The sequence below is a fragment of the Scleropages formosus genome, chromosome 10, assembly GCF_900964775.1.
Source record: "Scleropages formosus chromosome 10, fSclFor1.1, whole genome shotgun sequence".
In the NCBI taxonomy this organism is placed as follows: Eukaryota; Metazoa; Chordata; class Actinopteri; order Osteoglossiformes; family Osteoglossidae; genus Scleropages; species Scleropages formosus.
In genome coordinates, this window is record NC_041815.1 from 6,564,912 (window position 1) to 6,592,348 (window position 27,437).

At 43.2% G+C, this 27,437-nt stretch overlaps 1 protein-coding gene across 1 annotated transcript in view; it reads left to right on the forward strand.

The window, feature by feature from the left end:
• Window positions 1-25,819, forward strand: part of tenm4 (teneurin transmembrane protein 4) — a 125,638-nt gene extending 99,819 nt beyond the window's left edge. Inside the window, exons 27-32 of the mRNA XM_029255670.1 lie at window positions 2,811-2,983; window positions 6,619-6,854; window positions 12,254-12,550; window positions 14,583-16,197; window positions 19,574-19,716; window positions 25,040-25,819. Of these exons, the coding sequence (XP_029111503.1) occupies window positions 2,811-2,983; window positions 6,619-6,854; window positions 12,254-12,550; window positions 14,583-16,197; window positions 19,574-19,716; window positions 25,040-25,798 (3,223 nt within the window). The 3' untranslated portion in view covers window positions 25,799-25,819. The remainder of the gene's footprint in view (window positions 1-2,810; window positions 2,984-6,618; window positions 6,855-12,253; window positions 12,551-14,582; window positions 16,198-19,573; window positions 19,717-25,039) is intronic.
• Window positions 25,820-27,437: the final 1,618 nt, after the last annotated feature.

A 27,437-nucleotide genomic window follows, 5' to 3' on the forward strand; every position in this document is an offset into this window, starting at 1 on the left:
AGGAGAACATGCAAACTCCACACAGCCTGAGCAGGGATCAAACCCCCATCCTCTCGCACCACCCAGGCTCTATTAGACAACAACGCTACTCGCTCTGCCACCACGCTGCCCCGATTTTCTAGAGCCGCTTTCATTTAACAGCTTCTATCTTAACTAATGTAATTTATGGTCAACAGTTTAACATCAGGTCCCTTCTGGAAGCCAGTCCATAACCTTGATATTCCGATAAAGTATGTTACCTCATGACCCAGATCATCTTATGAGCACTAGAGGCATGTCAGTGTCCATCTCCTTTCTGTTTACCTTATTTGGCCCTTTCCATGCAGTGAAGTAGTGTAAAGAGCAGGGCAGTTAGAGCTGGTGGTAGAGCTCAGCAGGGAGTTGCACACAGGGCTCCTCTTTGACATTAGAGATAGCACTGGTTGAGTGGCGATCAAGATCAAGTGCAGAAGCCCTATTTGAAGTAGACGCTGCTGCTCGCTTTCTGGACGTGTGCTGTTACGGCGGACGGGTCTCGTGGCCTTTGAATGCGACAGCCAACTTAAGTCCTCAAAATAACCCCAAGCAGGATGTAGAAATCTCAGATAAGAAACCAGTCCTTTTTAAGTGTTTGCTCTCGTCTTTAACTGAACTCTACTTTCCTTCCTCAGTCACTACCTGCTCTAAAATATAGGGAATAAAGTAATTGGTTTATAATCTCCATGAATTTTGATGAACCGGTTGAAAAATAGCATCTTAAATTCAGTACTGCAGTATTATGTTTTGTGAAATTCCTCTACTCCTTCACTGAGTATCCTTTGCGTTTTAGATAAGCAAAATAGGAGGTATTATTCATTTTCCTTTGAACTGTATAGACATAATTGGGGCAGCAGGTAGTGGACTGGTAAGAGCTGTCACCTTGCAATTGAAAGAGTCAGGTTCGAGTCCCTCCTCCTGCTGTAGTGCCTTGGAGCAAGGGACTTACCCTGAATTGATACGGTAAAAATTAGCCAGCAGTATAAATCTGAAAAGCATTCTAAGTAGCTTAACATTGTGTCACTTTAGAGAAAAGCATTACTGAAATAAATAAATGTAAGGGTTTTGGAAAAGCCAAGATTTGGGAGTCTCTCTGAAATACTTTTCTTTAGTATGCATGTTACTGGACAAGTGCTGTCCAGCCTAAGAAACATTAAGAAAAAGAAAAATGTGGAAAAACACATTATATCCTCTCTTAATTCACATTTTTTCTCTTTTTCTTTTTTTTTTTTTTATTTATTTTAAATGTTTACCCTCCTTTACGTTGTTAAGGACCATCAATGGCCATGGAAATATAAGAGAAAAGTAGGAATTACACTAACTATGACTTTGCTGGCACTGTTCTCCAAAGCAGCTTTACAATGTTGGATTTGTCCGCTAAGCTACTTATAATTATTTACGTATTTACACAGCAGTGTATTCTTGCTATCAGTTCAGCATGAATACCTTGATCAAGGGTACTACACCAGGCGTCATCTCCTTGGATTGCGAGGTGAATGCTCTAATCACTGCACCACCTGTTGTACTTACTGGAAAGTGTACAATTTACAGTACAGCAGGGATGGCTGGTAGTGTAGTGGTTAGTGCCACTGCCTTTGGATCTAAAGGTTGTAGCTTTGATCCCCACCTCTGGCTGTAGTGCTGTTGACCAATGTACTTGCCTTAAAATTGCTCTAGTAAAATTACACAGCTGTGTAAATGGGTAAAGAATTATAAGCTTGTAACCTTAACATTGTAAGTTGCTTTGGAGAAAAGCATCACCTAAATGTATTGTATCTCACTTATATGCTGCGTCTTCCCTGTTTTTTTTTTTTTTTTTTTTTTTCGTTGCTGAACTTGTCTGCAAAATCTTCTGAGTGGAAAAGCTCTTGAGTACAATTCAGCAAGCTGTTCTACCTGATTTCCTTCAGGGAGTAGCCACCTGTAACAGTCTAAACATGTAATCGCTCGATAAATAACTGTATAATGCTTTAAGAGGGAGTAAGTCTTTATTTCACAAATCAAAGACTTGAAAGACTTTATAGACTTTACTTTTTTTAACCAGCAGTTGCATCAGCCTTTTGTAATTGCTGCTGTTAGGTTACATTGACCGCATTGAGGAAAGCTGAGCTGGGTGTTTTTTTTTTTTCTCACAGCCCAAAAGTGAGAATTGAAAATAACACAGCCCATGAGATGCACTGTCTGCTGTCGCGAGTTCCAGTGATTGCAGCTCTTCGATACATTGACTACTGCCTGCTCCTGCTTCTTGTGCCTTGCATCGCAACTGTCATGTTTTACGGAATATTTTAAAACCTGTTGCAGTTCAGTACTGTTGCTCGGGAACAGTAGTCCTGCATTATGGACATATACTCTGGTTCCGGCACATCAAAATATTATAATATCGATTGTAATTATTACATGACACCCATATGTAGTTTTCACTGTCAGTTCGTACATTATGGAAAATACATTACAAGCCTAAATCTTTCAGGATAAGGGTAACATCCTGTCCCCTACCTTATATTGTCACTCCTCAAACTGATTTTTTTTTTTTTAAATACCATCTGGAAGATTCTGTTCCTCCCTTCAGTCAATCATTACATCCTGCATTGGAAGTAATATAGTTTTATAACCTTGATGGTTCTTTCAGGTAGAATTGCAGCTAACAAGATTCAAAGAACATGGCCTGAAGCATTTATTACAGAAATAAAAATGGGTTATCACAGCTGAAATGTGCACAGGCTCTGGAAAAGAATGTGACATTTCTAGGGTGGTTCATTTTCTCTCCTTTTCCCGAACCCATTGCTTTTCCTCAGGTACGACAGCTACGGCCGCCTTACCAACATCACGTACCCCACGGGGCAGGTGAGTAGCTTCCACTCCGACCTGGACAGCTCCGTCAGAGTCCAGACTGAAGGGACCAGCAAGGAGGACATCACCGTGACGACCAATCTGTCAGCCTCCGGGACATTCTATGCACTCATGCAGGGTATGTGGAGTACAAGTCATACATGATGAGTGGTGTGATGGGATGCAAAAAAACCATGCCATGCTCATTCAGTCACTCTCCCTCCAATAAAGACCAACAATGACTAAAAAGCCACAATTAAGTAGGACACACTGGAGCGCTGAGGGTTGCAATGCTATACTTTATGAAAATGAACGGACAGTGTGAAAATATATGGTTCTTAAAATTTTCCACAAGGCCATGGTTCCCATTTGACCGAAGTCGCTAGATGGCAGCTAAGCTCAATAACGTTTTCGGTATCCCATTCCTAACTATCTACTCTATTGATTATCTATTGTACCCCACTGCCTCAATCGCCACCCCCCCCCCCCCGAGGCCATCCACCCGGCCCACTTTGTAAGACAGAGCAACGGTTTCTCAGCGGTAGCACATTAATTTGACAAATGCCACCTCTCTTGCATCGATCGGCCCTCCCCTGCTCCAATGGGAGCCCTGCTGAAAGGAGAGATGATAACCTGCGTGGCTGGAGGTAATGGCCTGGGCGGCTGCCCACCTCTGTGCGGCGACCTTGCGGCGGGCGTCTGTCCAGGGAGCGCCGACACGTGAGCTCTGTCGTTGATTCATTTTCCGCTGTCCAAATCTCGTGGGGCGACACCCTGGCTGTCACACAGTGCCTCATGTGACCTTGCGCCGCCACGTGTATGCGTGTCAGCGTGCGCACGCTTCACCTTGTCCTCTTTCCAGTACTGCTGCTGGGAGACGCGATGGTGGAGCGCACTGCACTCAGCACATGAGCGCCAGTTCACACTTTATGGCGACAGATCACAAGGTCCTGAATCTTAGAGCTCAAATGATGAGTGGGTAAAATAAGGTGAACGTTGAAAGTTTGTTTTGCCTTATAACTTCAGTCTATGTGTCTTTTAAATGAGGCTTTAAGGATGCTGCTACCCGCATGCACAAATGCAGCTCTCGCAGGTTGTCAGCAACTCACAAGCCTGAGTGCATTTCGACAGTTCACTTTATTGGACAAAATGCAAACCTGCATCTTAGTGCTCAGATCAGAATTGAATAAATGCCTCTAAATGTCACTGTAAACAATGGGATTTTTTTTTTATACTTATTCTGTGTTACGTCCTGTCTCATTAGCGTCTCAATGTCTTTTAAACGAGGCTTCTTCAAGCATGGAAAATACATTTGGAAAAGGAACAGATTAGAAAAAAGAAAAAAGTCATTTTTGTTCAGGAACTCATTTTCAGCGCGGAGACGGAACACTGTGTAGACATTGAACTGAGGCTCAATTTAACTCCTCTTTCCATGTTTATGTAAACCTTCACCAGCAGTTACTGAATTTTCTCTGCCAATGAGAAATGGGCCGTGAGACCATCAATCCAGTACTAAAATATTAAAAACGCAGTTTTCTGCATTTTATCATCCAGAACCAACAACTTATACTGAACAACCTTCTCTCGTTTTTAGCACTTCTTATGTTCCTGTAATATCCATTGACAATACTGTATGTCAGTATCTATAAATGCGGTTACTTTTTTAAATATGTGTAAGCAGCCCCCATCCTCCTGTTGCATGTAATTAGTCTCCTCTCTAGCAACTTATTAAATCACAATTGTCGTTAATGAGCGAGACATTTATCGGTGATGTGGCGGTCTTCCAGCACAAGACTGAGCAGCTCCCTGCAACGAACGTTATAAAGTGGTGTTTAAGGAAGTGTTATTCACCAGTCTCTACCTGGGGCGACTAAGCTTTCCCCTCTGGGGGTCAGTGACGGACAGGTATGGAATTATGCCCTGGGTCTTTCAAAGCCTGGCTCTGGTGAAGCTTGATTGCTCCCCCCTTCCTTTTGTCCAGCCATTGAAGCAATTAAACCAAAAATGTTATTCTCCTGTGTATGAGGCTGGGTGGTCACAGACACAGCATTACCACTGTAGCACTGTTAAAGGAAACTGCCAATTAAACTTTGAATGAGATGGGTGGTCATATTGAACAATGAGACCAAATTCCCCTGAGTCTTAATTGGAGCTCATCTCCAAGAGAAAGTGCTTTGGGTGTATTAATGTCGTAGCAATTTACATCCAATACCGTGTGTTAGTAATGTCACGTTGAACTGTGCTTTGTATGCATTTTCCCACCGAACTGCACAGGCCTAGGTTCGTGAACTAGCCTGGAGCATCACATTTCTCTATATTGTCTGATCTCAGCGGAATGAAACTTATTCCAATAATTTATGAAAATCACCCTTTAAACTCGTTGAAGAACTACTGTCACCATGCCCAGTATTTGCATCGACAGTGGCTATGATCCTATTGCATGGCAGGTGCAGCTTTCTGGCTTCACTCAAGGTTTTTTACATATCTTTGAACCACTTGGGAATTAACTGGTATATAGAACACAGCAAGTGCCCAAAGTACAGAGGAGCCTGCCTGTATTCCAAAGCCAAGTTCTTGCATGTTATATGGGTTTGATTATAAATAAATGTGTCATACCTCAGTGGCCCCTACAGGAGCTGAAGGCAAATTAAAACAATAGCATGGTATGTCTTCACTTTGAACCATGTTAATGGGTAAACAAAAGATAACAAGTGGGGTAACTTCAAATAAATTCACAGTTCGCTCTGATGATCCTTGGATTTCACACTGGTGGGTGGGTGCAGGTACTGCAGTGCAGTGATTATGGCTTTGAAGCTTAAGCTGGATTGCTGAAATACAGTATCCAACATTAAGAAATATGTACCATCATTAGCTGCTTCACGCGTTAAATATATAACATTATTAAAAATGTTACTAATAATTATTTCATGATCACAAGGAGTGAGCCTCAAGTAGTAGTTTTCTTACCCCTTCACTGGGGCATCCATATGCACTCAGCAGAGAAGGGAAAGACCTACTTTAATGCTCTGCTTTCCATGGATGGTGTCCTGTTCGAGTGTGGATGCTGCACGTCCATGCCGAGCTTCTGAGATCTGATCGAAGTTGGCCATAAGTTGTTATGGCTGCTGGCACTGACTGATGAGCAGCATTAGAGGAGGGAAGGACGTGACCTGGGGACTTAATGAGAACTTCCACTTTGTGCGTGTGCAGGAGCAGCCTTGCTGAGGGCACAGTGTGCCAGAGCTCAGCTGAAATGGATGCAATCACGGAGGGCCCTGAAGTAGGTGGATAGCGAGCAGGCTGTGGGCAGCAAAGTTCTAGCTGATCTGATGGAGTTTGATAGATCTGGCATTGAAGCCTACTAGCACAAAACACAGGTCCAGGTGGGAAAGAGCCAAGCCTTGTGCTGGTTGCTTGGTAGACCTGGAGATTGTTTGGAGTAGTTTTCCAGGCGAAGATTACTTTTTTATCAGCCATTAATGCCAAGATGCGTTTGGTTAGTGATTGGTAATGGACAATGCTGAGGTTAGTTCCAACCAAGCTTCCTAGGGCGATTTCCAGCCTACTTGTTGGCTTGGTACTATAATTTATGCTGTGAAATTCATTTTACCGCTAATTTCCCTGCAGGAACTTATTCATGGTCCAGACTTTGAAGCACGGCAGTTGTTACTCCAGCATACTGACCTGTCCTTGCCATGCTACTTACATAGGTGTGTATGGTTGTACGGTTGATGATTTGTTGAATTTGCATCTTTGTGTTATTTTTCTCTACAGATCAGGTGCGGAACAGCTACTATGTGGGCCTGGACGGCTCGCTGCAGCTGGTACTGGCCAACGGTATGGAGGTGTCTCTGCACACGGAGCCCCACCTACTAGCTGGCACCGTGAACCCCACTGTCAGCCGCAGGAATGTCACACTGCCTATCGACAATGGCCTCAACCTCGTGGAATGGAGGCAGCGCAAGGAGCAGGCACGCGGCCAGGTCACTGTGTATGGACGCAGGCTCCGGGTCAGTGTGCTCTCACACGCATATACACGTGCAAATATTGGCACCCAGTGCCCCGAGGCATACAGCATACCGAAAACCAAAAAAGAACCAACTTTCTAAAAAAAAAAAAATACGCCTTTAAAAAAACACTTAACTGCCATGAAAATTATGATGGCAGCAGGTGGCATCGTGGTTCGTGGACTAGAGGCACTCCTGCAGTACCCTTGAGGGAGGTGCTTAATTACATCGGTAAAATATGCAGCTGTGGCAATAAATGGGTGAAGAATAAAGCTGTAAGCTCAAAGTCATTTGGTTTCCTGGGTTCTTTCTGCCACATATAAACCATGAAATATTTTTTAATAAAGCAGAAATTATTATACTCGAATAAAGGAACCCAATCTAACAGTTTCTTACTTTCCATCTACATAAAGTTTGTCTCTAGGTTAGCTGTTTGCAGTTTAAAACTTACATTCTACAACCGTGTGGTGAGGTAAGCGCAAACTCCTAAGTGACAAGGGTATTGACCCTGCTGAGGTCTGACAGGAGTGTGATGTCCGTTTGCATTCTGACAGGATAATAACTAGTCCTTTCAAGCAGGTCGTCTCCGAGCATATCAGAGTGCATGACCCATTTGGCATATTGCTGCCGTTCTACAGTGTGTACAATTATAACACACAGATTCTAATTCTAAATTAGAAATCTGCCATAATTACACATGGAGCAGAACGATAAAATTACTTATGTGGGACTGTAGATTATGGCATGGGCATTTTGGAATTTTATTTCGAAAGCTTGTTTGCTCTGGCTCCTTCATACCCCTTAATGAGTTCTAGTCTATAAGCAGACAGTCACGATTTAACACAAGGGACATAGTCCAGTTGTACTCAACCACAGAAGGGGCCAACCAGAAGGTGCTACTTTGTCTGTCAGCGACTGTGTGCCTGACGGTCCCTCTCTTCTCCTCTCCTGTCCTCGGTGTGGGTGGCACTAAAGTACAGTTCAGATAAAGGCCCCCGGGGCGAGGTTTGAAACAGGAACAGCGAAATGAGTGGATCGCAGCAAACAGAGGGAGCTAAACTCACAAACCAGGGAGTCATTGAGTGACCTTGGGCAGTGTGTCATGTTGTATGAGTGAGTGTGTGTGCACGCGTGCGTGTAAAAACGGGTCACTGGAGGACCTTGGCTCACCCTACCAATGACACGTGCCTGATAGTTTGACCTCTCCAGGTCAGCAGAACATCCCAAGATTACTCCTGTCAGAGTACCACAATGTAGTTTCTCTCTCCAGAAGAAAAAAAACAAAACCAAAAAACAAAAATCCATGCCCAAAATGTATGTTTAGGAAGGGCTTTAGGGTAGGTGACTGAAATATCACATAGAATTTTCATTAACTGCCCTGTATTTCATAATGCAATATCAGTCTAGACAATTGATTAAAAATCCTGTTAGATGTATGAAGATTTGAGATCCATTTGACATGAATGGTTCACATTGATTATGGTGACAAACTTGGTGCACACAGTGTGCCGTTTTTAATTGTATGGGATGCTCTGAAGGTGATCTTGCATGGAGCAATAAAAAGGCATCTTTTTGCATTATGATTAGGCAATCATTTTCATTCCTCACTGGTGTTTGCCTCAGCTTTGAGGCCATGTGTTGCTCCCATTTCACTCTCCTTCAGCATATCCTATTTAAGGAATTGTCCAGATTAGTAATGTCCCCTTGAGAGCAACTTCGATCTCTTGTGAGGGAAGATCTTGCTACTAAAAGATCTTTTTCCTTGAACCACAGTTTGCACATGGAATCTTAATAATAATAATAATAATTATAATTTTATGAGATACTTTTGTGGAAAGCAGCTTACAGTTTTACCCATTTATGGAGATATATACATATATGTGTAGATATATAGTTATATACTGTATTTGCATGTACATTTTTAGTGGAGCATAATAGTAAAGTCAGCAGTATGAATCTCTTTATTTTCCATTTGTTGGATATGTTCATGCATTACACAGTTGAATTTATATCTATCAAATCTGCTAAGGTGTCATTGTTCATTTGAAATGTCTTTCCTTTCCTTATGAAATGAAAAGTTGACTTCAGTCAAGTCCTGCATAGCAGTTTGAATACAAGTCAACATTCTCTGCCAGTGAGCCTTCTCCTGGGTTACTTTTATTTGTTAATAAACCAAAGCAGTGTTTAGTATCTTGCTTCATTGTTAACTATCTGGTGTCTTCATGTAAATTCAGCTTTGAAGCAATTTTTTTTCCATGACATCTACCTTCCTTAGCTAATTTGCTGGCTGTTTTTCAGCTGTAGAATTTCTGGTAAAAGCAATCATTGACAATCATTTTTGAATGTACAAGCCATTCTCTTTCAGTCCTTTCCATATTTGGCGACAAGTGTCTATGAACTAAGTCACGAAGGAAATTAAAGTGTACTGCATTCATGCACCCAAATTTCAACAAAAAAGTATTTCAATTCAGATCGCTGGGCTGGATCGACACAACCATCTCGTAGCAAAATATCGTCACACTTTCCACTAACACGGAGATCCTCTCAGAAGCTCTATAATTAAATTTGTAGTTCTCCATACATTCCTACAGCTTTAGTATCCAGTTCCTTACAGTCTGCATGTTCCTCCTTCTTTAATAACTAATGGATCCTAATCCTACTTTTCTGTAGTTTTGGGCACGTTAGCATTCGTCTCCAGAGTCATGGTACTCATTCCCTCTGCAGTTTAATTTATGGCTGAAGATATGTGCCGCGTACTGTAGTTAGCGTTATGACATCATGGTAAATGTATGCCCCAAGTGACTGAGCTCCACAGAATACTCTTCATATTCTGCAGGAGAAAAACGATTAGCGGCCCTCGCCTGTGAGGCAATAAATAAATGCATGTAAATTAATAGATAGTTGAATGAATAATATGAAAATCTCTTCCACATGTGGGGCTCCCTAATATATTCCCCTTAGTTTGCCCTGCAGTATTGACAGACCTGTATTCTACCAGATAATTTAGGCTTTTTCCCACCAATAGATGAGAACAAAAAAATGTATATATATTGAAAATAGTATAAAATAGAATTACACTGGAGTTTGTTTATATATACATATATACGTATATATAAAATTTAAAAAAAACAAACATATTAACAAGCTCTACTTAATGTAATAATCTGTGATCTGTGTCTTGAACTTTTATGCTTAACTCAGGAAACAATACTTTCAGCATGTGTTAACCTGTCATTTCAATACTGCCATAATTTTTTATGCATTTTCTCTTTCCCTTCTTGCCATTGAAACAGATTTCTCATATTAACAGCTGTGTCCCTTAATCTTGGTTCTGAGCATTCAGTGCCACTTCAGTGTAGTTGGAATCTTAATTTCCCTAGACTTGTATGTTGAATGGAATGCCAGTCTGGATTTGACATCTCTTGACAGCTTACATGCCAGCTAGTTAACTGCTAGTTAACCTTTATGATAAATGGTTTTCAGCTGTGTTTGTGCTAATTAAAAGAGCAAAGTGTTTAGGAACACGGCAGAACAAATTACCATCGTAAATCAATGTTTAGCCCAAACTGATTAAGCTGCATTCGGTGCTTGCTTAATTAATCATATACATTATTTTTTAACAACAAACCACAATATGCCTCTGAAACAGCGCCTAAAGTTCTGCAGTTTATTTCATATATAAATCACCTTTATTCCACTTATTCCAGTGTATGTTAGTTATTGGTTAGTGTCCCCAACTCAACTCTTTCTCTTCATATTTCTTCTGCTCATTTGTCAAATTGCAGCTCTTTTCCTGTGGGAGATGTTTTTTTTAAGCAGTGTTCAACTTCTGATATTCTAGACATCTTTATACTCTCTTTTATATACAGTTTATTTATTTATTTTTTTGGTCGAGAAAATGCCAGCCCTTGCTCAAATAAGGAAATTGTGACAGTAATGGTCATTAACATATGAAGACGATATGTGTGTCACCCCATCATACGTGCAGCAGTTTATCAGATGCTTTTAAACATGAATAATTAAGCACATCTGCTTCTTCTGTGGACACTTTCAATACACCAGCATGACTCCTGCTGCTCTTGGGTCTGTCGTTGCAGCATGTCGATCCCGCGTCCCCGTTTGTTGTTCTCGGTTGTTCACAAGCCGCTTATTCCTCACCGCAGGGGTAAATATTTAACAGTATGTCACACTAAAGAGGACCATAGATACAGTTTGACATTTGCTGTGTGTTGTGAGCTCAACCTCTGCCAAGACATGTGAGAGGATCGTGGGAAGTCGGACCTCAACCCCATCCTCCCCATCCTCAAAACATGGGTGTACGCGCCCCAGAGGGAATTCTCCTATTCATGAGCTGGCTGCTTTTAGTGTGAAATAATCCGCTCAATTAGGTATTAGTGACATTTAATTTCCCCCGTGTATCTCTCGCTTCACAGATGGGGAAATACGGCATGGCCGTCTGACTGCGATAGAGAATGCGCCCGCTAAAGCCCTCTCGCAAGCTGCCCACCCTCCGTACCACTGGATAAGAGCCAGCCTCAACTGTCAGTCCCATTTATATGACTCTGTTAAGCTGTGCCAAGATCCATGCTAATGCATTTTGGTTAACACTCACTACTTCTACAAGCAACTTCCCCAAACCCGGCAGAATCAAAATCAAACCAAACTGGGCCATCCATTAAATACCAATCAAATCGATTATTTAAAATGTCAGGTCATTCTTCAAACGCCCCCTGCGTCCATTGCGGGTTAACAGCAAGGTCTGAAGAGGAACTGGTATTTCATTTGAGCTGAACCAACAGTGCTTGGAAGCAGACTTCCCACAACTGGCCTCGGTGTGACCTGGGCATGCCCCTTGGATTACTGTTGACAAAAGATCTCCTCTCTGTTCTGGTCACAGCCAGAGTCAGGGTCATCATCATCAATGGGGGGAAAACCTGTGCAACCAGTTGCCAAGTGTCATTCTTGGCTTCATCTGCCAGCCGGAGTAGAATTGATTTTTTTTTTTCTTTTTCCTTCTTTAGCTTTAAAAACATTGAGAAGGAAAGTCATCTGCTTGTGACAATGCTTTCTTCTGAAGGCATCAAGAATGATTTAATCATCACTTAGCTTTTGATTTGCCTCAGTTGGTTAGACTCAGCTCCCACTGTGTCTCTCCCCAATGCATTTCAGAACAAACCAAGAAATATGTTAATTCTCATAATTACGCTGGTGGTGCCAGAAACTTTGACACTCCTGTATTGTAATTACATATATATTTTAGAGAGAAAGTTGCAGAAAATCTCGATGACTGAATCTGATGAATGAAGGAACTTCCAGGTTAAACTTGCTGTAAAATTTTGGTTTGTATCATGGCGTTGGTCTTCAGGAAACCTACTCTAACAATATTTTATGGCCCTCGACAGGTGCACAACAGGAACTTGCTGTCACTGGACTTTGACCGCATCACCAGGACCGAGAAGGTCTACGATGACCATAGGAAGTTCACACTGCGCATCCACTATGACCAGGCGGGGAGGCCGACACTGTGGGCTCCCAGCAGTCGCCTCAATGGGGTCAATGTGACATACTCATCTGGTGGGCAGGTTGCTGGCATCCAGCGGGGCACCATGTCCGTTCGCATGGAATATGACCGTAACGGTCGCGTTGTCTCGCAGACATTTGCTGATGGGAAGTCCTGGAGCTACACCTACCTTGAAAAAGTAAGAAGCACTTATGCAGAACAGTATAGGAGCTCTGTCTCTGGGAATAAATTGAAAACAGGCTGTGAAACACAATGTAAAATAACAAGTTTTCATGGTTGACTAAACCTGTACATTTCGTTGGGGAAATTTGCTTTAAAAGTGTGCTATACACCAGCTTTCCAACTAACAAACACCGCTGAGACAGAATTTTTTTTAATGATTGTTTTCTTTTTAAATCAATGTCACTTCCACTATCATATCACAGTGCCACAGTAAGTAGCGCTGCTGTCTCACAGCGCTTATGTGGTGCGAGAGGACATGAGTTTGATTCCCGCTTAGTCTGTGTGGAGTTTGCATGTTTTCCCCGTGTCTGCGTGGGTTTCTTCTGGGTGCTCTGGTTTCCTCCCACAGTCCAAAGTCATGCTGTTCAGGGTCACCCATAGTGTGTGAGTGCCAGAGAGAGTGTGTTCCACTGATGTATGGATGAGTGACCCAGTGTAAGTAGTGTATCGAGCAGTGTAAGTCATCATTGTGAATAAGGTGTGTGGGCTCATAACACTACATAGAGTTCATTGGAAGTTGATTTGGAGAAAAGCGTCTGCTACATGAAGTAACATAAACATCACAAGTGATCAACGGTTAAAAAGACTGAATTTGTTTTGCAGGTAGATTTCTGTTAAAATCTCTGATAATACGAGAATTTTTAAATAACACAATTTTCATATTTCTGTTGCCTTTGAGCTACATTAAAATTAAAGGTAATTTAAAATGACAAAAAATTAAAATGTTTTCTCCACAAACTCTTATTCAGTGTCACTTGCTAGCTGATTCATTCCTTAAATATGTGTATCATTTGTCTTTGATCACCAACACTTAGGAACACTAGACACACGCCCTTAACAATATGGAATTAAGTGGAACTGGAACAGACTCACAAACCTGTTCTTTTTTGATGCATTTTCCTTGGGATCTGTCACAAGTTCACATGAATAAAGATCATGCTCATTTTGCTTCAAACAGGACTTATAGAAAACTCTTAAGTGGAAGAAATGCTTGAAAATGTATTGTCCAAAATTCATATCTGGACCATTTGTAATACCCAGAGCCAGTGTATTGAACAGAATTTAATAACTGGTTGTTTGACTGATACATAATGACGGTATTCAGCTTGACTCATTATTCCAGAGTGGAGCTTTTCTTAAAGATTATAATAAATTCCTGTATGGAAATAGGAGAAATTAATTTACAACCAAAGTAGTAACAGGTGAAAAATCACGAGCTGGCTTTCTGCTGGTTAATGAAGCCGAATACCTTTGGGGAGAAATGCAACAGACTGTTATTCTAAGATTTTCTGTTTTGACTTGCCCTGTAATTTACCTCAGAATCTGAGCTGGCTGAATAGTCACTTCCAGCTGCTGTAATGAAGGCAGCCCATGGTGACAACTCCTGCGGTGTCTTTAAGATGCCACTCTTTTGTCAGATAACTGTTTTCATCAACGTATCATTGTGCTGATGTGGCATAACACAGGATGCCTCTGTACTGCAAAGATTAAAAGACCATCAAAAAATAAAGAAGGGAAAGAAAACAAACATCTCATCCTTCTCTAAAAGAAATCTGTTCAGGTGATGTGTATGAAAATTTTACCACTTGTTATTAACCAGGGGTAAGCTTACATCTGCAAAAATGTTTTGAATATATAAATATTTACAAGAAATAATTTATCAATATATTATTGAACATTTTAATTCAGCCTTATTTAAGTACGGCATTTGTATTTTTGTCATGAAATATCCAGCTGCAATATATCTGGAAAATGAGCTTTGCCCAGTTATAAGGTAAAGCTCAGTAATAGGAACTATAAACCCAGAGCCCATTTGGACATTGAGGGTATTATTGATATTTATTAACAAAGTAGTAGTTACAGCCAATTCATGTGTAAATCTCTTCTAGTGAGGGTCACGGTGTTGATGTGAGTATATTACATGTAATATTATTTTGAATCCGCTATAATCAGTCATGAACTCTTTTTCTGTGCCTTTGCCCCTGCAGTCTATGGTGCTGTTGCTGTACAGCCAGCGACAGTACATCTTTGAGTTTGACAAGAATGACCGCCTGTCCTCAGTCACCATGCCCAATGTGGCCCGCCAAACCCTGGAGACAACCCGTTCCATAGGGTATTACCGGAACACCTACAGGCCTCCTGAAGGCAACGCCTCCGTGTTGCAGGATTTCAGTGAGGCTGGGGAGCTTCTGCGGACCACCTACCTGGCCACGGGTCGTCGCATCACCTACAAGTATGGCAAGCTTTCCAAGTTGCTGGAAATCCTCTATGACACCACGCGGATCGCCTTCACATATGACGAGGCCTCTGGCATGCTGAAAACTGTTAACCTGCAGAGTGAAGGCTTCACCTGCACAATCCGTTACCGGCAGATCGGCCCGCTCATCGATCGCCAGATCTTCCGCTTCAGCGAGGAGGGCATGGTGAACGCTCGCTTCGACTACAACTACGACAACAGTTTCCGGGTCACCAGCATGCAGGCAGTCATTAACGAGACGCCGCTGCCCATCGACCTGTATCGCTATGATGACGTTTCTGGCAAGACAGAACAGTTTGGCAAGTTCGGTGTCATCTACTACGACATTAACCAGATCATCACCACGGCCGTGATGACGCACACCAAGCACTTTGATGCCTATGGCCGTGTAAAAGAAGTGCAGTACGAGATTTTCCGTTCTCTCATGTTCTGGATGATGGTGCAGTACGACAACATGGGCCGGGTGGTAGGCAAGGAGTTGAAGGTGGGGCCTTACGCCAACACCACCCGCTATTCCTATGACTATGATGCCGATGGGCAACTGCAGGTGGTTTCAGTCAATGACAAGCCTCTGTGGAGGTACAGCTATGACTTAAATGGCAATTTACACCTGCTGAGCCCAGGAAACAGCGCCCGTCTAACACCTCTGCGTTATGATGTCAGGGACCGCATAACCAGGCTGGGGGAGGTACAGTACAGGATGGACGAGGATGGTTTTCTCAAACAAAGAGGCAGTGAGTACTTTGAGTACAACTCAGCAGGGCTCCTAGTGAAGGTGTACAACAAGGTGAACAGCTGGAACATCAGATACCGTTATGATGGTCTGGGACGGAGAGTGTCCAGCCGGAACAGCTTTGGGCATCACCTTCAGTTCTTCTATGCCGACCTGTCCAGTCCCACCCGGATCACCCATATGTACAACCACTCCAGTTCAGAGATCACTTCCCTATATTACGACCTGCAAGGCCACCTCTTCGCCATGGAGATCAGCAGTGGGGAGGAATATTATATTGCCTGTGACAACACAGGAACCCCACTGGCCGTTTTCAGTGGCGCCGGCCAAATGATCAAGCAAATCCTGCACACTGCCTATGGTGAGGTGTACATGGACACAAACCCCAGCCTTCAGCTCATTATTGGGTACCAGGGAGGTCTGTACGAGCCCCTCACCAGGCTGGTTCACCTAGGCCGGAGAGACTACGATGTCCTCGCTGGCCGCTGGACGACCCCAGACCATGATGTTTGGAGACGTCTCAACAGCAATAACATTGTCCCTTTCAACTTGTACATGTTCAAAAACAACAACCCCATCAGCAACAGTCAAGAGATCAGATGTTATATGACAGGTGAGTCATTGAGTTAATAACTGAAAGTAATCAATTCTTGACCATTTATTTTTGCTTTTTATGGTTATGTATAGGGGGGCGCAGTGGTGCAGTGGCTTGGACCAGGTCCTGCTCTCTGGTGGGTCTGGGGTTCAAGTCCCGCTTGGGGTGCCTTGCGACGGACTGGCGTCCCGTCCTGGGTGTGTCCCCTCCCCCCCAGCCTTATGCCCTGTGTTGCCAGGCTAGGCTCCGGCTCCCCGCGACCCCGCATGGGACAAGCGGTTCAGACGATGCCATGCCATGGTTATGTATTTATTATAAAGAGTTAATTAATGGCAAAAGAAAAGAAAATGACAGGACACCCATTTCAAGGATTTAAGTTCAGAATGAAGTTGGATGTTTTAGAAAGTTCTGAAAAAGGTCATTTTCTAGCTGCATCACCGTTGTCCAGGATTGGCCGTTAGCTGAATCATTTTCATTTTCAAAGCAGTCAGGAATAACAGTGGGATATATCACCCCTCCTTCAGCTTCCCCACGCGATTACATTATCCTCCGGTGTCTGGATAGAAGGGGAGGTTGATGCTGGGGAATGTTACCCAGTGGAGCCCAGCAGACACAATGGGGAGCTGCAGAATAAAGGGACAAGCATTATAATATCAGGCGCTCAGCAGCTGGAAGCAAAATGACAGGCTGCTGGCACTGGGGAATTCTATCTGTCACACCTGTGGAGAGCCTGTAAAAATAGTGATACCGGCTTCCATAGCAATGCTGAGAGATGGTCAGTTTATATTTAAATCAAGACCCGTGTTTGCTTTATTTACTTAGTAATCCCAGTGTAGGAGCAGACATGATTAAGAACGATTATAGACATTAGTGCTGAAAGTTTGTCTCGGATCTGCTGTGGTCTCCTGTAATTCCGCCCCTCCAGCTTTATGTGCACTCTGTTGTGCGCGATCGCGGCATTTAATACCGAGCTTAACACTGAGCCGTTAAGCTCTGCCTTCTGCGTTACGCCTCTGTACCGGAGGCTGAATGTTAAACAGGTTTTTCAGATATTTAGATATACTAGCGGGCCATTCTTTCGGCAGTAACTGATAGGAGTGACATTTCCATTCCAACCCTATGGATTAAAAGATACTTTTTCATTGTCCTTAAACAAATTTTGGTTGCAAAAATTTCTCGAGAAAGAAAGAAAAACACACGGAGAACCAGAGTGATCCAAAATAAAACGGAGGATCACCCCGATGCAGTTTTATATTGGTCAAGGTAATTTCTCATCGTAGGGTGTGATTTTACACTTCTGACCTTTTGAAACAAGCCAAGACGGAGACAGTTTTCCAAGTCGGGGGGGGGGTGGTATTAAGGTAGGAAGTCACTGAAATTAATGATCTATAAAAGAGTTTCTTTCAAACGGCAGCTCTGCCCATAAAACACAAAAGTGAAGATTATTGGTCCTGCAGCAGCTGTAAAAAAACTGCGACTATCATCTCGAAAGGTTATTGCCACATTCACAACATTAATTACACAGTGTCCAGCGTGTGAAAAGAAAGAAAGAAAGAAAGAAAGAAAGAAAGAAAAAGAAAAAGAAAGCTGGCCTTCGGCGCAGCATCACATGGCCTGGAACTTGGAACTGAGGAGTACATGTAGTAGACAAAGTACTGCGAAGGCGACAGGTGGTGCATACATTCGTCTACTGCCTGGACTGGGTGAATACAATGAGATGGCTTGGAGAGGGGGGTGTTTTTTGTTCCAGCCACATGCCTAGCTAGACAGAGTGGTGGTCGGACAGTGGTGGTCAGATACCTCTTCTCTTTGGTTCTCATACCAAAACTTCTCAGTCAGGTCAAAGAATGTGTACTACTGCTTCAGGAAACATAAGCTGGTTTGTATTCCACTGGGTGTTGGGGGAATGTCTGGGGTTCTCTCCCTGTCATTGCTCACAGCGACTCCTAGGGTGAGTCTACAGGGCTGCAGGTGCCATCAGGAGTATAGTGCTCTCCGCCAAGCATGTTCCCCGCATGAACCCTGCAGCCCAAAGAGTGAAAAGAAACAGGTGGCTGACAGCAGGCACATTGGAGGAGATGCGTGCCGGCGTTCAGCCCTCCCAAGCTGGCGTGGGTGGCGTGTTTCGAAGGAGAGAGTCGGTTAGCTGGCAACAACTACACCAGGAGAAAGAAAAGGAAAATGGAAGAAAGGAAAAGCGTGCTACTGCCCTGCCCTTTTTCTCATTTGAGGCCCTGCCTTTCAAAAAGTATGAAAATGACTTCAGTCACTCAGTTGCTTTATAAAAATACTGAAATTTACCACTGTTTATTTGTAGTGGAGGTACTTCTTCTAGAACATTCTGCAAGCATAGCCTGACATCTGTTGATTTGAAAAGATGTAACGTATGCAATGGGTATGAAATGGTTATGTTTGCTGTGGTGCTTCTCAAGGAACCAGGTGTAGCCTGGACAGTGAAATAAATCACTGGCAGGAGATCTGTATATTTACTGTGTGTGTAACACTCTATATATGGGAATGATGAAAGAAACATGGAAGTGATTTTTTCTTTTTTTTTTTTTGCATGTATATTATGTGCACTCGTGTTTACTTTGCAGTGCATTAGCTTAAGAATTTTAATAATCCTGCAAAAATATACAACACATCATGGCAGATAAATTAATCTGGTTTTTATATTGCTAGCAAGACCATGGGCTAAACAAATCTTTTGAATTCATATACTCATAAATTATGTATTGCTACATAAAATGAAACTGATATTGTTATTTGGTCATTATTTTGTGCTTTGTTTGTTCTATAATTATTTTGTTTATGCAAGTAGTTCATTAAATGGTTCAGAGTTACTTTAGTTGCGGTTGGACTTTTAACTTTGTCTTTTCACAGATAATATTCTCTCATCATTTTCCAAACTGACAGCTAATATGTGGCACCAAGGATTTATGAGCAATCAGGTCCCTGTGTGTTCTTTTCTGCAACGTTTGTTTTGTGTAAATGCACAAGTGTTTATCTGCAGGTGACTTTTTGTATGGTCAACTAATATTTATGAATCTATTTAAAATAAAAGTTAGAAGTGAAAGCGTTATCTTAAAAAGTCTTCCAAATGAGTCATCTTGGGGAATGAACTAGATTAATCAGTTCCCATTTATAAGTTTTTCTGTCAGGCGCTGTTGGTCTGTCAGTTACAGAGAGCCATTTTGTATTCTTTTAAAAAAGATAAAAACTGCTAGGTCCTATTAAGCTCCCTTTGTGATCTCTTGCATGAGCCCTTGAGTGTTAGGCTTCATCTTGTAAAGAACCAGCTTAGTCCTTGGGGGCCCACTGTCTCAGCTCTCAATCGGAAAATTCAGTCTTGTGCTTGATCGTTCACTTTCCGGCCCAACTTCTTCTCTTGCAGATGTCAATAGCTGGCTGCTAACATTCGGCTTCCAGCTGTACAATGTGATCCCTGGGTACAGCAAGCCCAGCACTGAGAGCATGGAGCCATCCTACGAACTGGTCCGAACACAATCCAAGAGCCAAGAGTGGGACAACAGCAAGGTAGCTTCCCCTCCAGCCACCCGTTGACCCGCCCGCCATTTTTCTCACCTTGCAACAGGCGAGGCATTTGCATCAGGAGACCCACTTTCCAATCACGTTAGAAATGGTACTGCTCCTCTCCAGAGGGTGGAGAAGAGAGACAATCAGATTCGATCATCCTGCCATTAGAGGAATTCCCTCCATGTGTCCTCTACAGCAGCCATTGATTTTGAGACCTGCCTCTCAATTTCACACTCCGTCAAATAGGAACCAGACGCCTTGAGATCCCACATTTATCAAGCTCTTAAATCGCCTTTGAGTCACTTGAATAATTGAAGAGATTGCTGTTGTCTTCGCGGGCTGGGTTACAGATGGAGCGAGCGGCAGACGTCGGGAGCTGCATGCACTTCGAAGGCGTCCTCATGCGCAGTGACACCGGGCGAACACAAACGATCCTTTTTCATGAGTCTGTGGCGGATGTGAGAAATAGGCCCCATCAGGCACTCCGCGGGTCTGAAAGCCCCCGCGGTAACGATACCGATGATTCCGAGCGTGATAAGGCACGTGGAAGATCACTTCCGACTCTTATGTCACTTTAGACTGCGCTGTCCGTGAGTCAGACGATATCAGTCACACAAGCTGCAGGATGCGATCCTCGATATAGCTTTTGAGGATGAGGAAATGAGGATGCAGTGTCATTAGGGTTATTTTAGTGACACGTTTTGTATTGAGTGTGCGCTGAGGGCTTTTAGGACAGTAGGTTCGCAATGAAATATTAGAATGGTCATTAAAAGCCAGCCGCCTAAGTGTTTTGAGCGGTTTGCGTTTATATGATGGTAATGTGCTGATATACGGTGTAAAAGGTATACCACGGCTACGCCGTTCCTTGGATTTATGTAGGCTGCTGTTTAAAAATCAGAATTGATTTTTGTTGTTCGCTTTTGACACATCAGTTATTCTGAAATTCTTGTTCAGGTGGCTGGATAATGTCAGCTTGTGTTTCTTGAACATTAATGGGTCTTAAAAGATATTACTGCCTGCCGGTGTAGTTACAAATAATTTTTCCTCATATGAGGCAGTTAAGGTTTATGTCCACCTAATTACGGGGTCATTAAGATATATTCAGGTGTGCTTCCACTTTACTTTGCTTAGGGAAAACTGAGCTCCTAATATTTAATTTCCTGTGGTTTTGCAGTCTGTCAAGATACTAGTTAAAATAATTCAGAGGTAAAAAATAATAAGTCTGTCCTCCTGCTTTAATGAAAATGTTTTTAACCTGTTGCATCTCTGCAATTGGAAACTACATGCAGTGGCTGCGGTTGCTGTTTGTCGAAAATGATTTGTAATAGCGGAAGTAAAAATTGTATGTAGGAATATACTTCATCTTTATTGATTGTGCAGCTGGATAGTGAAAGATTTCTGGAATTAACAGCAGTTAGGAAAACGAAATAAATTACTCCATTTTGTGGTATCAGCTAAGGACATTTCATGGTTGGGTAGTTTATAACAAAAGGAAAAGTGGAGGAAATCTAGCATAATACTGACAGGTAGAAAATAGCAGTAGCCTGTATTGTCGCAGCTTTAATCACTTCACTTTCATTACAAATGAGTCTTGGAAATCAGCAGATTCATAACAACATGGGCAACGAAACATTTTACTAACAATTTTACGTATAACTGTCATAATAAAAATATGTAGCATAACGTGTTAGTTCCAGAAGTTTGCATGTCATTTTTAATAATGTGTGATTTTGAGTGAGCTGCAGACACCCTTTGACTCGGTGTCCGTGGGCCGTGTTTATCTGTGATCCTCTCCTCAGAGACTGGTCTTATCGGGACCTCCAGGAGCTCAGCCGTCTCCTCCGCTCACCCCTGGCTCCACCACGGAGAGAGCTGTCACTCGTTCTGAGTCGGCCTTTGAGGGCAGCACAAAAAGACAGAGAGAATTCTTAGTGAATTCAAAGACCTTCCCAATATTTCAATTTCAGCTGTTGACCTTTCCAATTGCTTATGCCTACGAGCGAATACGAGACAATTGATTTTGAAAGTAATTCGGTATTTCCACATTGTCTGAGAGGGCAGGGAAATTGAATGAAAACGATCACTTGCCCAGTGAGAATACCGTGCTCTACCACGGATCTCCCACCTGCTGCAAAAACCAGCAATAACTCAGAATTACAATCATCGCTGTCACTTCTTTGGCGCCTCAAGTCAAAATGAGCATCCTCTGCCATTAGACGAATTAAAGTGTTTCCTTCTCGGTTCATCTCTATTTGGCAGCACAGTACAGCCGTCACTACTGGGCTTTAAACAAAAGTGTGTAAAACCCAGAACTTGTCACACTCCGCATTTTGTGAGTAACCTTAAGTAAAATGTTTATGACTGGATTTACCGCGATGAACTAAATTAACTAAAGCAACATTCAATCCAGAGTAAAGAGAGAACAGACTGAGAGGTGCAGATGTAGAAAATGTCATTGTGTAGTCATTTTTATTTAGTTAGATTTTAGTTTTTGCCAGCAAGGATCTACTTTTACAATATATAGCATTTGATTTATGGATATCCGTCTTGGTATTGCTCCTCACACCATGCGTTTATAGTGATGCTGTCTGAGGGGATCTGTAGCATGTATTTTGTGTTATTCCAAAAATCAGTCCTTGAAAATGTATTAATGGGACACTAGGCTTTCTAGTAACTCACCAATGTGGTTTAAAAATGGTTTATATGAAATCGTGTTTAATGGAGATAAGTAGATTCTGATGATATCTAATGTTAATGGCACCTCACGTGACGCCGTGCGACGCAATCTAGGCAAACAGTGCTGAAAGGACAGAATGGGGCTCACATCATCTAAAGGTTATCTCCAGCTTTGGGTCAATACTCCAGACCTGGTAGAACCGCAAATGCGAACCCTAATGAGCACTGCATACGGAGAGGGTGCGAGTTTTCCTGGCTGACTCCAGAAACACAATGGAGAAAATCCTTAAACATCAAGATCTGACGTTGCTTCACTGGAGGAAGGAGAACGACTTGCAGAGAGGAAGAGGAGGAACACTTGCAGTTGAAATGCAAGTTGCCAGCGGTTCATGTAGATGGAAGTGTCACTTTCCGTTTTGGCAACACCCCCATTCCCCTCCACAGGTACACTTCACAGTGTGAAAAACAGGCATTGGCACACAGTGTGCTTGATGGGAGCGCACATACATACACATACTTATGCTGTGCTCCAGCATGTCCTGACATCTGCAGGTATGGTACAGACATTCACACCCCAGAGACAACAGAAGACACATAAATTAGGCTGGAATCGAGGATGGAAAAAGCACTGCTGCACAGCCGTATCTTTCCATCCATTCTGAGTCTGGAACCCAACCAACTGATCTCTCATCTCCCGGGATGAGAAGAAGGGTCCCTGAGGGGATGGTGTCTCTCACATGGGACACACTATCCACGAATGGTCGCCCGTGGGCTCAGCAGCGTGAACACGACTAGCCAGAAAACATTAGAAACTGACGTGCACCTGGGCTCTGTCTGCCCCACATACATCCCCTGCCAGGCACAAAGTGGGAGGGACTCTTGCGTTCATGGTCCACTCGGGCTCAGCTCGTCTCGCTTCGCTCCACCGTTCCCCTTAGCAGATCATTTTCCCTTCTGTAATGCAGCTTCTCTCTAGGACAGCGTGAAACCTGCTATCTCATCAATGCACATTAGATACCAACATTTAGAGTCTCACGTTTCTCTTCTCAGATCCTTTGCCACAATGCAATGGACGCAGCTTCTTTGAGGAGGACACAAGACAGTCGATGTCCACAAAGTCAAAACACTGCAGTTCTGTTTTATAGCAGTTCGGCTGCACATTGCAACTCAGACAGGACCAGTGGTTTTTCACAGCATTTTCAGCAAGTGGCAGTGACTGAGGGGCCTATCTGGATTCTCAGCTATAAAATGGGTAGTTATGTAAGTTGTTCTGGATGAGGGCATCTGCAGGCTTTTCTGAGTTTCTAGTCCAGGAACGCTGAAGTTTTTTTTTTTTTTTTTTTTAATAACGTAGCGGAGAAGATGTTAAAGCCAAGTGCGAAAGAACGCGCAGTACACCAGATGATCGCCTCTGATTAACTTGGCAAACGGGTATTGAAATCAGCCGTTCTTTCACAAGCATTCAGGCCCATAGTAAAAATTTAAAAAATAAAAAATTGCTTGACCCTGATATCATTGCTCTTGACTGGTGCATGGTTAATGGCAGACACTGCACTGTCGCCTGTGGGCATATTGATATACAATGTGAAAACCGGCGTGCAAAACACGAGCTTCTCTGGAATTTATCTGAAAAGGGCAACTATTTAGCAGTTTGCGCTGAGATTTATGTAGACAAGATGGAGAGAAGGAAAAAAAAAAATCAGTGTGGCCTCCTATGCAGCTGGCAGAACTTTTCCCAGATCTAATATCACATTCAGTCTATTTCAGTAATGCATTTCAAGGTTTTGGTGACTGGCCAGTCCGTTTGTGTTTCCGCCGAGTTAATGTTTATTCGCTTCTAGTACACATCTACAGCACAAGTGGAAGAGTCACATTAATTCACAATGAATTACCTTCGGATGGAGGGAAAAATGACTTCTTAATGCATTTTTGCATTGTCTTCATATATTGAGTGAAATGACTGAAGTTGTTGCGGGAAGCCGCCGCTGTCGTGTTGCCGTTTATCATCAGTGATATATATTGCCAGTTGGGCTCCGTAGTGTTTTGTGCTCGGACTCATTTGCATGGCTCCCATTTGTTTTCATTTAGTTTCACTGATATAGCACATGCATATGCATGAGCAAAAGTCAATCCATTTTGGAAAATAAACTGAACAATTGCGCCAGACACAAATACGGGGCGGACGTAGAGGCCCTGCTTCAGCTGAGATGCGAGGTTCTGCTTTCAGACACGCGGGGGGGACTTCCAAAGTGTGTGAGCCTTGACGTGCATACAGATGCAGTGCAGAAAGAGGGCCACATAAGGTGTTTGAAGCACTGACAGAGCGGTGTGAAGTACACTTTTTAAAATAGCTTCTAATGTCATAGAGAAGAGGTCTGGTGCCATGTCCCTTACAAATGAGCTACCTGTGTGAAGGGGAAGCATGGAGGGTGGAAGTCGGATGAATCAGAGTTAGGAAGTCGTGGAGGCCTGGAGCTGAAAAGCTGGAGGACAAGTCATATATCAAAAAGAAAAAACTGCTCTATACCAGCCGGTATCTCCGATGGTATATACATGCAGCTTTCACAGTGTTGGTGTGTGGAAATGAGCAGATGCTTGTGACTCTTGCTGGCATTCTGGGGTTGACTGGGAAGGTCTTGTTTTGCAGTCGGTGCTCGGCATTCAGTGCGAGGTGCACAGGCAGCTGAAGGACTTTGTCAAGTTGGAGCGCTTTGGCCCGCTCTATGGAATGAGCAGCGCCGGGTGCCCTCCGTCCCAAAGCCAGATGTTCTTCGCCTCCGGAGGCTCCATGTTCGGCAAGGGGGTGAAGTTCGCTGTACGGGACGGCCGAGTGGCCGCCGACATCACTAGCATGGCCAATGAGGACGGACGCCGTCTGACGGCCATCCTCAACAAGGCCCTGTACCTGCAGGACCTGCACTTCACCATCGGGGACACGGACACGCACTATTTCGTCAAATCGGGCCCCGTGGAGGGCGATCTGTCCCTGCTGGGCATGACGGCGGGTCGGCGCACGCTGGAGACGGGCATCAACGTCACCGTGTCGCAAGTCAACGCCGTGCTGGGCGGCAGGACTAGACGCATCACCGACATCCAGTTGCAGCATGGTTCCCTGTGCCTGAACGTACGCTACGGCAGCAGCGTCGACGAGGAGAAGGCTCGCGTGCTGGAGCTGGCCCGCCAGCGGGCCGTGGCGCAGGCCTGGGTCCGGGAGCGCCAGAGACTGCGGGAGGGCGAGGAGGGCTCGCGGGCCTGGACAGACGGCGAGCGCCAGCAACTGCTCAGCTCCGGCAGGGTGCAGGGGTACGATGGCTACTTCGTGGTCTCAGTGGACCAGTACCCTGAGCTGTCGGACAGTGTGAACAACATCCACTTTATGAGACAGAGCGAGATGGGCAGGAGGTGACATGAACACGAGGCCCTTCTGCCACAGACTCCGAAAGCATTGAGGACTTCTTGCCAAAGACAGCTGCACACGTGGCCATTTTTAGTTAGTTTTTTCCTTCTTTGACTGTGATTGATGTATCTTCTTATTAACAAACACGTGGTACATACAGTTGCACTGTATTCAAGTAAGAGTGCCCTCTTGTTTGTTTTTTGTTTTTTTTATTTTCATTTTTTTTTTAATTTCTTTTTATAGTCCTTGCCCTTCATGTGGGTCTGCTAGAGAATGAAATCCCTGGTTGCTTACTTCACCTGGCGGTAACTGTGTTAAAGGGAATCTGTGCAGAGTGGCAGAACTGTGTGTCATTCGCAGATTTACTCTCACTGCCAAAGGGAAGCAAAGTGAAATCCACGAACTTATTTCCATTCCGGCCGTTTCCGTGCTTCAGCCAAGGAGAGCCGCTCTCTTTTGCCTCGCTGCTTTTATACTCAATAAGGATGGCCACTGTAAAAAATAGGAAGGGCAAGGACACAGTCGGCCCAGGCGGAACACGGCCACCTCTGCCGCCCCGTTCACGATGGCCTGCGCTCCACCCGAACTTGTACGATGCTTCGCCATGTTGTGATTTTCACGTCTTTTTAAAAACGGAAGATTTTCCCTCGGCTGCAGTGTCCGTCCACATCCGAGCTGCTGAAAGGTCTGGCTTTGCAACTTCATTATCAACACGTCAGTTAACTGTCTTTGTTTCTTTGCATTATTTCTTCAGCAGACTTGTATGGATTTCATACAAGAGTGTGAGACAAGAAGGACTTGAAGTCTCATTTTTTAAAATCCTTCTAATCTTCAGTTTCGTTTGTGTTTTTATATGAGTTAGATTTGGCATCGATAATGGAAGGACAGTAGCTGATGAGCAGTATTGCTCCCATTAAAAACCCTGTATTCCTACTTCCACGTGGTCACTAGATAAATCTCTGATAACAAATTCCAACCAGTCCTGTCAGATTGTCCATACTGTTGAACATAAATCTGTACAAAATAAAGGAAGGTAATTTCCTTACTTGGTTTTTAATTTCACTTATTCTGTTTTTTATATATATAAATATATATAAAGATACAGTATAACAAATGTGAATTCAGAAATGTGAACTATCGTCCCTTTTATTGCTATCTGTTGTACTTGAACAATTAAAAGGGTGTTTACACACTTGAAATAAAGTATGAACATGTTTGGAACGCCTTCTTTATTTAAAAAATATTGATTTTTACTAAGAAATTTTGCTCATTTTGCACCAGTATTCAGATAATGGTGAATGTAGGTGTGTTTTTTAAGGATTTCTCCTATATGTCTCTGATTTGATGGATTATGTTCTATGTAAAAACATGCATTTTTGTACTGAAAGTATCTCCATAAATTAGCCTGCCCCAGCTTTCCCTGTCTTTATTTCCTTATCTTTTTTTAATTTATCATTCCAGTTTTTTTTTTTTTTTCTTTTGTATTGTGTATCTGAAATAGCCATAGCATCAAGAACAAGCTCTGCCTGTAGGTGTCCTGCACATATGCTGAATGGTCCACGTCGGTGCAGTGCTGCATATTTCATTACGCTGGAGCAGCCCCGTGGATGCAACCTCGCCTCAAAGCCATCACTGGGTAATCTGAGCC